The sequence below is a fragment of the Oratosquilla oratoria genome, chromosome 32, assembly GCF_046742065.1.
Source record: "Oratosquilla oratoria isolate Oo_2021 chromosome 32, ASM4674206v1, whole genome shotgun sequence".
NCBI classification, from domain to species: Eukaryota; Metazoa; Arthropoda; class Malacostraca; order Stomatopoda; family Squillidae; genus Oratosquilla; species Oratosquilla oratoria.
The window spans coordinates 14,208,410-14,222,212 of record NC_134808.1 but is presented as its reverse complement, the minus strand read 5'-3'; the positions used below and the strand labels follow the sequence as shown (position 1 = coordinate 14,222,212).

At 39.5% G+C, this 13,803-nt stretch overlaps 1 protein-coding gene across 2 annotated transcripts in view; it reads left to right on the top strand.

Moving 5' to 3' along the window:
* LOC143041789 (uncharacterized) overlaps positions 1 to 13,803 on the top strand; it is a 139,776-nt gene that overhangs the window by 55,324 nt on the left and 70,649 nt on the right. For both annotated transcript variants that reach the window (XR_012967818.1, XM_076213845.1), the window contains exons 6-7: positions 5,284 to 5,406; positions 11,771 to 11,950. Coding sequence is in view for 1 of the 2 variants with exons in the window: in XM_076213845.1 (XP_076069960.1) it covers positions 5,284 to 5,406; positions 11,771 to 11,950 (303 nt within the window). In the remaining variant the exon portion in view is untranslated. The remainder of the gene's footprint in view (positions 1 to 5,283; positions 5,407 to 11,770; positions 11,951 to 13,803) is intronic.

Genomic DNA, 13,803 nt, shown 5'->3' with positions numbered 1-13,803 from the left:
AATTTTCTGCTCTTCTTATCTCTGTCTTCCACTTCTATCATAATCATCTCTACTGTATTCTTTCCATATATGACACCTTTCACGTTTATATCCTTCTTAGTCAGGAACATAACTCCACCCCCTTGCTTTTTCTCTCTGTTTCTAATCCAATAATTGTATGCATCATGTCCTACACTGTTGGGTGGTAGTGGGCCTTTTAATTTTGTTTCTACAATTCCCATTATGTCCGGTTGTTTTTCTTTCAAATAATCATTCAGCTCATTCAATCCTGTTATTAATCCATCTATATTTGTGTAAGACACTCTTAGTTTTCTGCCACTTCCATTGTGTTCTCTGTTTCCCTTATGTTTTTCTTTTGTATGTCGAACTTCCTTAGTTTCATGTTCACTACTCTCCAATAGAATCTCTCTTTCTCTGACTCCGTTCTGTTCTCGTTTTTTGTCTTAGCTTCCAGTCTTTTCTGCTTTTCTTCCTCTCTTTCCTCTTTATTCATTTCTCTTTTTATCCATATCTTTTTGTATTGTTCACTTGTTGCTAGTTTCCCTGTTTTGGATAAGATATTCTCTGCCGTTGTTTGTGACTTGAATTTAATCTTAATTGGTCTGGTCTTGTCTGTGCTATACTTTCCGAGTCTAAATTTCTCTTCGATTTGTTTCATAATTCCTGGTTCATCTTCCTGAACTGATTCTAGTAATTGGCTTACTTTTTCATTTTCCTCTTTGATTCTTGTGGTTCTATCTGTGTTGTGTTTCTCTTCCATTCCTAATATAATTATACATTTCTTGTCTGCTAAATCCCTTACTATATTCTCCTTTTGTCTCATCACTTTAATAACTGAGTCTTCAGTATGTTCTTTCAATTGCTGTTTGACTATGTCAGTGAATGAAACCTTATTTCCTTCTTGGGTTTTCTTCCAATTTTTACTTTCTTTAGCTATCGTTTCTCTGTTTTCTTTACTATTCTTCTTCAATTCCTCATTCTCCACCTTTACCTCTCTTAACTGTCTTTTTAGGTCTTCTATTTCATCAGTTAAGTTTTTATTCGCCTTTTCCAGTTCTTCCAATCTTTCAACCCTTTGTAAAATGGTGTTCATATGACCTAACCTACTCTCCAAGTCCTCAATCACCTTATCGACCTTCTCTTCTAGTCTTGTCAGTCGGGGGGGGGTTGTGTCCCCCCCACCTTCTTTAAATCCCTTGAAAATATTCTCATCACTTTCTGCTATATTGCTCCTATCTATACCTCTAATCTTCACATTCCTATTAGACATGTCATCATCCAACTCGTCTTGGGGTCGTTTGTCTACCTCACGGCGGCCCGTCAGGGCCATTTCCTCCACCTCCTCATTACCTTCCATTTCCCCAGCAATCCCTCCCCCTCTCCTCTTTCCTTACTTTCCCACTACCCCACGAGCAATTTCCCCCCACCCTGCAAATACAAAAAGGCACTTCTCTTTGCGTTGGGATCCACAATCTTCACTTTTCTTCAGAACGTTCTTCAAGCCGTCCGTTCGTTGAAAGTGTGTGTGTGTGTGTGTGTTTTACCTAGTTGTATCTTATGGGATGGGGAGCTATGCTTGTGGTGTCCTGTCTTTGTATCTTGCAGTTTCTAGTATGTTCTTAAATTCGTGTATGGTTTTTGCACACACTATTGTTTGTTCCAGATGTCTACCACTCTTTGTGGATTTTTTTTTTTTTTTTTTTTTTTTTTTTTTTTTTAAGGAAGGTCCCCAGTGGGGCTACAGGTAGCAGGGTTCCTAGTCCTAACTCCCATACTATTTGTCACCTTATATATAGAGAGAAATGAGAGAGAAAATGAAGACTGATGTATAGTAAAATGGACTTTGAGAAACTTAGAAGAAAAAAAAAAGTGAGTTGGAAAAACTACAATGAAGAAATGTAAGTGGAAGAAAAATGGATGATTCTGATGGAAATCTATAATGAAGGAGTGGCAAAATATGTACCAAAACAAAAAACAAGAAAAGGTGTATAATTAGTGCTGGTTTAACAGAAGGTGCAGCAAAGCAAAAGATAGAAGAGATCAAACTTAGAAAAGATGAAAAAAATACAAAAAACAGAAAGTGGCAAATATATATCAATCAAAGGAATGAATATGTAAAAATACACAGGGAGGAGAAAAGAAACTGAAAAAGACATAATAGAAAAATGTGAGGATCAGCCAAAACTATTCTATAGATATGTGAATGGTAAACTAAAAAACAAACAGGAAATAGTGAAACTATGCCAAGGGAATATGGAATACACAGAAGATACAGAAATGGCTGAAGTCATGAGCAAACACTTCAAGTCTGTTTTCACTAGAGAAAATGTACAACATTGGGATGAAGGGCAAAAAGTGAGATCCCCCATGAGGGAAATAACACGAAAAGAAATAATGGACTAAATAACAAACCTTGATGTCAGGAAATCACACAGCCTGGATGGAATTGCAAACTGGATACTAAAAGAATGTAAAGAAGAACTAATAGACAAAATACATAAGTTGCTCACTCAAAGAAGGAAAAATACCAGACAGGAAAAATGCATCTGGAAAAAAACAATATACTAAATACAAGACAATCTAGATTTATACAGTGAAAGTCATGTGCCACAAATTTGATCTGTTTCTACTCAAGACTACTAAATATAATACAAGAAAGGGATGGATGGTCTGATTGTGCTTTCCTAGACCTACGAAAAGCTCTTGGCAAAGTACCACACAAAAAACTATTAAGAAAACTGGAAACCATAGGAGGGATACAAGGTAAACTACTGAAATTGATGGAGAACTTCTTGCATGGAAGGAAAATGAAAGTAATGCTCAGAGATAAGAGTTCCACTTGGGAAGAGGTGATTAATGGAGTTGCACAGGGATCATTATTGGCTCCAAATTTTTTTGCCATTTATGTGAATGACATGGATGTGGGTGTGGAATGTTATATTTCTTTGCAGATGATGCAAAACTGTTGAAGAAAGTACTGAAATGGATTGTGAGTCACTGCAGAGAGATCTGAACAGGGTTTGGGAATGGAGTCAGAAGTGGGAAGTGGAAAATATAACATAATGGAATTTGGAAAAAGTAAAAAACAAAACAAAAAAAAAGGATATCAGGACAATATAAAATTGGTGGAAAGGAAGTAAAGACAATGGAATCTGAAAAAAGCCTGGGATAAATCATCACAAAGTACATGTCCCCTGATAAACAGATAAACAAAATTGTTAGAGAAACCTACAACTTACTAAGATCAATAAAAGTGACATTTACTTACCTGGATGAAGAAATGGTAAAGAAAATACTATTTACACTGATAAGGCCTAAATTGGAGTATGCAGCAACACTATGGTTACCCAGTACTAATAAGAATATAAGAAAAATTGAGAGAATCCAGAGAGCAACTACGAAAATGGCCCCAACACTTTCAAAACTGTCATATGTAGAGAGATTGTCCAAACTAGAATTACCGACTCTGGAACAAAGAGAAAAAGATAACTTGTTGACTATCTACAGAATGAAGAGAAGTATGGAAAACCTTCATAGAGAAATCTTACTAAATTGGGATAAGAGAAATACAAGGGACATGGAAGGAAACTAAAAAAAAAAAAAAAAAAAAAAAGACAGTTATGGAAGAGACCTGAAAAATAATGGCTTTCCCCACAGAGTAGTGGATGTATGGAATAAACTAGATGAAAAATAATGTGTTTAAAAACCATACACGAATTTAAGAAAAACTTAGACACTGAGATACAGAGACAGGACACCATGAGTGTAACTCCACGTCCTGTGAGATATAACTAGATAAATACAACTAGGTCAATACACACACCAATGGCATCTTCTTTATAATAAGAAAGGTAGCCAACCAAAGCATTCACCCAACTCCACCCACTTCCCTTCTATCCTCTACTCATTTGACTCTCCTTCCCCATCTTAGCTCCTTGTGGATGAAAGATTATCTCTTTCTCCTGCCCACTGCCTAGATCAGTAGCAACACAGCAAGACATAGCACAACCACAGCTGGGCTTGCCATTTCATCTTCATGGCAGCCCTACTTCCTCATCCCCTCATGTGAAAAATATATAAGACAAGGCGAATCCCTTCAAGCCTTGTCAAATTATCCTTCACACATATGAAAACGGGTCACAACGAGCATAGCTCCCGTCCCGTAAAATACAACTAGGAAAATACAACTAGATAAATACATACCCACTCTCCACTCACACCCATCCCTTGCCCCCTCCCTTCCCTGTTCAACAAACATTCCCCTCCTACTCAACACCCCCCACACCCTCTCTCCATCTCTGCCTTCCACACTATTTTTGGTAATCTCTCATCATATTTTCATTTATCATGTGTTGATGTATATATATGTTAATATATTATTATGTGTTGATATGTATATTATTATATGTTAATATATGTGTTGATATGTGCTTGAGGTGAAATGTCTTGAAGTATGGTAGGGGTTACGAGGCTGGATAGAAAGAAAAGAGGAAATAAGGAGGAGAGTGGGGGTAGAAAAGGAGTTGGAAGATAGGGTAGATGAAAGAGTATTGGGATGGTTTGGACACATGGAAAGAATGAATGAAGAAAGATCAATAAAAGAAGTGTGGAAGGCAGAGGTGGATGGAGTGAACAAGAGGGGGTAACCAAGGATGAGATGGATGGATGGGGTAAAAGGGGGTGTTTAGCAAGAGGGGCATGTTTGTTGAGGAAGGAAGGGAGAAGACAGAAGATAGGGGTGAATGGAGAATGGTTGTGTATGCATGATGCTGTGATGCATGGAAGTGAGTAGGTGTGGGATGGGGGTTAGGGAGTGTTTATGTGTGAATGATATTTTGATGCAGCTTGAAGGGATTTCTTCCTGTCTTCTCTTTTTCTGCATGAAGGGACGGAGAGTGGGGGTCACCAGTTAAAACTGATGAAGCAGCCTTGCTGAGGATATGCTGTGTCTTGCTGCATTGCCTCTGACCCAGGGCAATGGGCGAGATGTGGGGATGATCTGTCATCCAGGAGTAGCCAAGAAAAAAGGGAGGGAGGAAGGGGTGCTAAATGGGAGTGGAGTGGGTGGGGATGAAATGGGTTGGAGTGGAATTAAGCCTTTTGACTTTGGTTACCTCCCTTATAAGGGGGCCCTTGGTACATGTATGTGTTGATTGAGATATATATATTAGACTTTTCCAATGTCTAAAATCTAGACAAATTCTTCTCAATAAAAGCTTTTTAATGTTTTCATGAAGTAACATAGAGACTGATAATTTTTTTTATATGTTATTTTACTGATAGGTTGCAGAGCAGCTTAGGAAACCTATCAGTGCACGTCCAGTAATTGGTGCTCTAATTCTACAAGATTCATTACATCTCCTTGCAAATGGTAGTAACAATACTCTCATGGGCTGGTTTGAAATGGTAAGAATTTTTAATATGTTGTATGAAAATAAAGGTTCTCTTTGATATGACACACTTTTTAGATTGTAAATGCCTTATTACATAATTAAACCAAAAGAGAAAGCTGAGTATTTGTAATCTTGATCAATTCATGTCTGATTCAAGCTCAGGAACCACCTCTTGAGCTGAAGGAAAAATTTCTGTCAAGTACTTTTCTCAACAGAATCTATCAAATTTGTATGTTTTGTATGTGGTAATCATTCTCATGTCATTATTTCCATCATATCATGTAGATCAAGAACATTACAGATGACCATACTAATCCTTGTAGAACTCAGTCAGCCAGTGCCCTTAACTGGAAGAGTGAATGTGTTAGCCAAGAGAGCAGTGGAATGTCTCATTATCATCTGGTAGAAGGGAGGTTGAGAGTGTATATAAGAGAAGGGAAGGATGAAGCATGTTGCTGAAACTGAATAAGTTGGGTGAGAAAGAGAAGGTGAGGAGCTTACACCAGGAGGTGCATAGCTTTGGCTGAAGCTGTTGCCTTTGCCCTGTGTGCTTGGACTGTTGGGCTCTGTAACATTCGCTGCTGGGAATCAAAGAGAAGTGCAGATTCAAACCCCCAAAGTAAGCAAATACAAGACCAGCATGCTTCTAATTACCTACCAGTATTCTGAGAAAGAGAAACCAGATGAATAGCTGATGAAACAAAGATGTATGGAATGCAGAAAAAATGAGTGTGTTTCTAGGAGGAAGAATCAAAATATGCAAAGATTGTGTGTATTTACCTAATTGTACAGGAAAGAAACAACACTCGTTAGATCCTATCTACTACTCTCCAGCTTATCATACCTAGCCTAAAATTCATGAACAGTTCCAACATAATCTATGTCCTTGATTTCAAAATATAATTTCGATTTTAATTCATATATTTAGAGTTTGGGCTATATCACCTAAGCTGGAATGAGGAGAATGGGTGGGAACAAATGAAGGGTTACTACCTTGGTGGGATGAAGTGAGTGCAGTGATGATTGAAAAGAAATGTACATATGTGGAATGGTTGCATAGAAGAAATGGAAGCATTAAGAGGTATAGAGCAAAGAAGAAGGAAATGATCTTCATAGTGGAGGAGACTAGGAGAAGAAAGAATACGAGGTGGGTTAGGCATGAGCCTGAAATTTTTAAAAAGAGTAACAACATGTTTTGGAAGTGAAAAGAGTGCAAAGAAGCAAGTTGGGTAATAAATTGATAAAGAGAGTAAATGGACACTTGTTAATGGGAGAGGAAGATGTGAGAGAGGAATAGATGGAGTAGTTTAAGGAGTTATTGAATGTAAATTAGGATGGAAAGGCTTCAATTTTTGCAGTAGATGATAGGAGAAACACTAATGGTGCTTATGTCTGGGGGTTGTTAGTGTTGAGTTTTGTGGTCTGTCTTAAAGGGATTGTTTAGTGATCTGTGTACATGCTTTTGTGTGGATGCTTCATGTGGTATTGGTGGTAGATATTTATAAATGTTTTAGTAGTATGCTGCTGTTTTTTTTTCTGTTGATAGTGCTTGTGATATGTAGTGTGATGTGTGTGATGTTAACCCAAATTGCCCGGGTGCCGCACATGTGCGGCAATCACTTTTGTTCCAAGATTTCGGGGTCAGCATATATGTGGTACTTGCAAATTTCTGAAGATATCGGGTGTCAGCATATATGCGTTACATAGCCACGTTCCAAATTCACGGGGAACGCACAAATGCGGTGTTGTCTCTTGTTCTCGGTCCTCAGCATATGTGCGTCTTTTTATCCTATAAGGCCAGAGGTTCTTTGTTTACCATTTGAAGTAAGAGGGGAGGGGGACTGGGGGGATAATTAGTTTCGCCTCATTACTCCAATACCCCCCTACTCAAGGGGGGGTGGCTGGGGTGAATGATGTCACCGAATTGGCGCATTCTGATTGGTTTATTTGAAATATATTATCTTATAAGACGATCTGAGATTGGATAATAAATTATGTTACACTATCTATGATTGACCATAGAGGTGAGGGGTGAATGATGTCACCGAATTGGCGCATTCTGATTGGTTTATTTGAAATGTATTATTTTATAAGACGATCTGAGATTGGATAATAAATTATGTTACACTTGGCTATCTATGATTGGCCATAGAGGTGAGGGGTGAATGATGTCACCGAATTGGCGCATTCTGATTGGTTTATTTGAAATATATTATCTTATAAGACGATCTGAGATTGGATAATAAATTATGTTACACTATCTATGATTGGCCATAGAGGTGAGGGGTGAATGATGTCACCGAATTGGCGCATTCTGATTGGTTTATTTGAAATGTATTATTTTATAAGACGATCTGAGATTGGATAATAAATTATGTTACACTTGGCTATCTATGATTGGCCATAGAGCTATATATAAGGCGAGACTCAGACTCAGCCGGTTGAAGTCGTTTCTCGCCAGGCCTCTGAACTGCTAACATGCCTCGCCAGCCCTCAACCTCTCTACGTTCAACTTCTCGACCTACGAGTCATAGAAGGCCTACTTCCAAGTCTCGCCCTTTGCGTATATCATCCTCTGACGAAGATGACCCTGCACCTCTTGCTCCATCACCCAAAAGGCGTGCCATTCCATCTGCAAGTGGAACACAACTTGTACCATCGGGTACACAACAACCTGTACCCTCTACTTCGGGTACACAACAACAAGTAGGCGATTCTGACTGGGATCCTGAGGACGTGGACAGCTCAAGTGAGGGCAGTGATGAAGAATGGGGAGAATTGGATTATGTAAATATACATGATTCATCAATAGACTCGGACGAGCCGCTAGCCAATGTGGTGAGGAAGGAGCACGACAGGAATGCACCAGGTACATCTGGTTTCCAGTGGAAGAAGAAAAATAACGTACCAAGGAGATTTGCTTTCTCTGGTTCTCCAGGAGTACAGAATGAAGATCTGGATGGATACTCCACTGTGTCTGATGTATTTTCCTCTTTATTCCCTCCTGAAATGTGGGAAAGATTTGCTGAGGAGACAAACACATATGCCAGCCAGAACCCACCCAAAGCCTATGCCCATTCGAAGCCTTGGACACCTGTGGACGAGACTGAGATGAAGGCCTTCATAGGTCTCCGTCTTCTCATGGGAGTGCAGAATCGTCCGCATGCACAGCACTTCTGGTCAAAAAGCAAACTTCTGCACTCCGAAATATTTGGTGAGACCATGAGTAGGGACCGATACTCCATGATTGCATCTAATATGCATTTCTCCAATAATATGGATCCTCAGAAGGACAATGACAAGTTGTGGAAGCTAAGGCACATCATTGATATGTTTGACTTCACCTTCAAGACTGTTTATACATCCCCCAAAATTGTGACAGTCGATGAGAGTCTCTTGGCATATCGTGGCAGACATCATGCTGTCCAGTATAATCCCTCAAAGCGGTCACGGTTTGGTCTGAAGGTATACAAGTTGTGCTGCAGTGATGGTCCTGCTGCTGGCTACACCATAGCTTTCAAGGTCTATATGGGGAAGGAACCAGGAAATGATCCAGTGGCTATGAGGGCAGTTGTTGATCTGATGACGAAGGCTGACATGATGGACAAAGGATACGACTTGTATGTGGACAATTGGTATTCGTCACCACAACTTTTTCACTACCTCCAGGCAAGGCGAACAAATGTGGCTGGCACAGTAAGGATGAATAGAAAGTTCATGCCAAAAGATATGGTAGTAAAGAAGAAAGGAGAGATAACATCACGGTCAACAGCTACAGGCATGATATGTATATCCTGGATGGACAAGAGGAGAGTAAACATCCTCTCAACAATGCACAGAGACAACATGGAACCCCTTCCACCCAACAGGAGGGGAGAGGTACGCCACAAGCCACAAGCCATCCTAGATTATAATCTAGGAATGAAAGGAGTGGACTTGTCTGATCAAATGGCACAATCGTACCCTGTACCGCGAAAAACCAACAAGTGGTACATAAAGTTATTTTTTCATCTGCTGGACACTGCCATTGTGAACACTCATCTCATTCACCGGGCACTTGGAAGCACCAAATCACATCTGGATGACAGGCTGGAGCTGATAGAAGACCTTATTCAACCTCATCACACCAGATGCCGCTCACCATCACCAGGACCAGGAGTTATAGGTGTACGACCAGGTCATCTTTTGACTGAAGTCCCAGACAAGAAAAGAAAACGCTGTCGCCAGTGTCGCTTAGAAAGTGGGACAAGAAAAGACTCCTTCTACTGGTGTGCCAAGTGTAAGTTAGGTTTCTGCCCAGGGAAGTGCTTCAATAACTACGCAGAACACAGACATGTCTTCTAGACTGACCACCAGTGGACCAGAGGACGGGCTGCCGCATATATGTGGTGCTTCTAATTTTATTATTTTCCTTTTTGTAAATTCAATAAAAATTATTTTGTGATCACTATTTTTATTACATAAACATATATGTAAAGGATGGAACCTGATATACATAAATAAAATAAAAAAAACAAGGTAGTTGAAGCTTCTCTTAGTAATATAAGCAACCAAACTCAAGCTTACATAAATTTAGGATGTCTTACAAATTTTATTCTCATATGAACACATCACAACACATAATAATAAATAATACATGTTCGTGAATCTGAAGGGCCCTGGCCTTATACAGAAACCCCGCTATGCGCGGAAGTTAAGTAGATAAGACGTCCGAGAGTGAGATGCGTCAACAACATCTCAGGCCCGTCAAATTTGGGTTAAGGGTTCTGGCAAAGAAATATGGTCCTGCCATTTGTATGTGGTATTCTATAGGGAGTAATTTGGTTTCTGTATGCAGGTGTCCAACTGGATTGGTTATAGTACATCCTGTCATTGCATGCTGTGAAGGTGTAGTTGAGGATGATTCTTATTATTTGCTTGAAGATGATTATTAGAGTTTCTGTTGTCCAAAGTCAGTGCTTGCAATAGTTTTAAGTAAGTTGGTTTTCTTGTTAATTCTTGCCATTATGTCCTTTATATGTGGGCTGAAAGTTATGTGAGTATCAAATATTAAACCTAGAATTTCAGGGTTCTTTTCCAATGAAAAAATTTAGTTATTAAGATTTACTTTTTTTTTCACTTGTATATAATAATGAATGGAGTTGATGTGAGAATGAATTTTTAAGGGAAGCAAGTAAATGTTTGGGTGGAATGAAAAATGTTGAGAAATAGGCATTTGGGGATGAGTGCAAAGAGAAGGTTGTGTAGAGTCGTTGTGCCTAAAACACTGTTTGGAGTAGAGGCATGAAATATAAGGTAATCAGTAAGGAAGAATTGGAATGTTTTTGGAATGAAGTGTTTCAGAAATGTGATAGGTGTTACAGGAAGAGAGAGTGAGAAATGTAGAGATGAGGCAGAGAAAGGAGGTTGAGAGTATAGCTGTCAGATGTGGTAGATCAGAGAATGATGAGGTGGTTTGGGGACATGGAAAGAATAAATGAGGGAAAAATATCAAAGTATGGAATGAAAAGGTAGATAGAGTGTGGTCAAAAGGAAGACTGACAATGAGGTGGATGGATAGTATGAAGAGAGCTTAGGTTGTATGTGGAATATCTTTAACAGAGAGAAGAGGGTACAAAAGATGGAAATGGATAGATAGAAATTGTGAATAGATGAAAGGGTAATGTGACCCAAAGGAATGTGCTTCTTATCTACTACATAAATTGAGTGGATGAAGAGGGGATTACTTTATGGTGAAAAAGTGGGGTTAGATCAGCTCCCACTCTCAAACCCTGCTGTGGAGGAGCTGTGCCTAAATCAGTCATTCTGTTGCCCCAGGTCTCTCTTTTAGGAGATCTCACAGCTCCCAGATCAGTGGTAACAGCCATCGGATGGGTGCCTAAGTCAACCAAGGAAGAAATATTGTGTTGTTGGCTGATTGTTAGTGTGAAGCATTGCAGAATAAAGTGCTGTGTCTTCTGTGTGGTGGTTGCATCTAGGGCAGTTTGATTCTGTGGCCATGCCTATTCTGTGTTGATACTATTTTAATACTGGAGGATGTCCTAAATGTAAACATTCTAGTATGGTTCTTCCTTCTCTTGAGAGTTTTTTTTTCTGAGCCTAGCTGCATTGCCATTGACTCAAGGGAACAGTGAGAACCCTTCATCCTAGTCAAAAAAGTTTTGTACCATATTGTAGTCATTATTGAAGGGATGGATATATTGAAATAGAAAAGATGATTACTAAATAGTCTAGCATTTGAGTTGAAAATAGACTTGGGTACTAGAATTTTAAATCATGCATATGTAGTAGTATTCTTTGCCTAAAAGACAAGTGAATTTGTGATTTAAAGAGTTTTCAGTGTGATATGATAATTATATGTTATATTTTTCTTCCAGGTTGACTATATTGTACCAATATTATCTCCACAATTTTTGAAACAGACTCAAAATCAAGATCCTTATGATGTTTTGAGACACAACCGTGTACTGTATGATACTATGCTTAATGAATATATAAAGAACGGTTCTCTCAACTATCGGTGTCGTCCACTCTGTCCAGAGAAGTACTACAAGAAGGTATCATTCTTTTATTTTGTTTTAGTTACCAAGATGCTTATGATGCTTTAAGACCCAACCATATACTGTATATGGCCCGTCATCTAGGAGGTGCTAAGATGGGAGGGAGGGTGGAGGGGTGTGGAGTGTTTTCGGGGATGGAATGGGTGGGAATGATTTTATGCCTTGTCCTTTTTGGCTACATCCCTGGTAAGGGGGAAAAAGCCTTGGTATATGTATGTATGTATGTATATACTGTATATTACTGTGTTTAATGAATTTGTAAAGAATGGTTCCAGTAACATAATGAATAAATGTAGGAAAAACATCATTGGTGAATTTTCAAAAACTTTCTTACCACAGTTAGATAAAAGTTTGAGACAAATGTTAGTTAATGGTAGTACCATCCATAGCATTAAGCTGTAGGTGGGGAGCTGTTTTCCCTTGCTTTGGAAATTAATTAGTTTCATATACATAAAGGCTTTTTCCCCCTTACAAGGGAGATAGCCATAGAACAAAGACATAAAACCCACTCCCACCCATTCCATCCCTACATACGTCTTTCCCCTCCACACTATCCTTCCTCTTATCTTGGCTTCTGGACGATGGGTCATCCCTGCATCTTGCCCACTGTCCTGGGTCAGAAGCAGTGTTGCAAGACAGCATATCCACAGCAAGGCTGCTTCATTAAATCAGTGACCCCCCCTCTCTGTCCCCTCATGCAGAAATGGAGAAGACGGGGAGAAATCCCTTCAGGCTTGGTCAATTTATGTCTCACACATACTCCCTCACCCCTTATCCCCTACCGACTCCTCATGCATCACAGCATCATCCATACACAACCATTCTCCATTCACCCATTCACCCCTATCTTCTGTCTTCTCCCATCCTTCCTCAACAGACATTCCCTTCTTTCCCAGTGCCCCTTTTATCCCATCCATCCATCTCATCCTTGATCACCCCCTCATGTTCACTTCTTCCACCTCTGCCTTCCACACCTCTTTTACTAATCTTTCTTCACTCATTCTTTCCATGTGTGCAAACCATCCCAATACTATTTCATTAACCCTATCTCCCACCTCCCTTTCCACCCCTGTTCTCTTCCTCACCTCCTTGTTTCTCACTCCATCTAACCTAGTAACCCCTATCATATACAAATTATTAATAGAAGTGATGTAAACATTTAATGATGTATGAGCATAGAGATAGGGATTTGAGTGGGGCTATATGTGTTTATCTAGTTGTATTATACAGTTTCACCTCCTCTGTCACCACTGTCACCACCACTATCGGTCCTCGACCGTTTACACTTCTATTAGTCTCGTAATTCCACTCACAAGGCCCTTAGCCTTTGTTACGCCAGTTCCAATAACTTTTCAAGTTCCTCTTATGCAGTAGGCCCCATGCCTTGTATTTCTCATGTAATTCAGACCAGTCCTGAGGTTAAGGAAAGTTAATTAGTTCTTTTCTTTCCACTACAATTACACTGTCTTGGTTACACTCAGGATATCTCTCCCTCGTCTGCCCCCGAGATCCCCTTCCTATACGCCAAGCCACCTTTGTCTGACGTCACTAATTTTTCTAATCCAATCTCCTCTGACTTCTCAAATAAATGTCACTCCCTCTTCCACCTTTTCTCCAATCCGGAAAGCCGTTACAATGTCACAAGCAATATCATTTACCTCGGCATTTGTCAAACGAAAATAACTTGCGCTCACAGAGTGTTTTGATTACATCAGCGATTATTACAACAGTCACCTCCCGTTGGCCGTGTTTATACAGACAGAGCGGCGCCTCAAATCTTTGTTTATAAAAACAGTTGATGTCGAGCTAACGCGAGTCTGACTCGCTGACTCAGCATTTCAATACCCTAG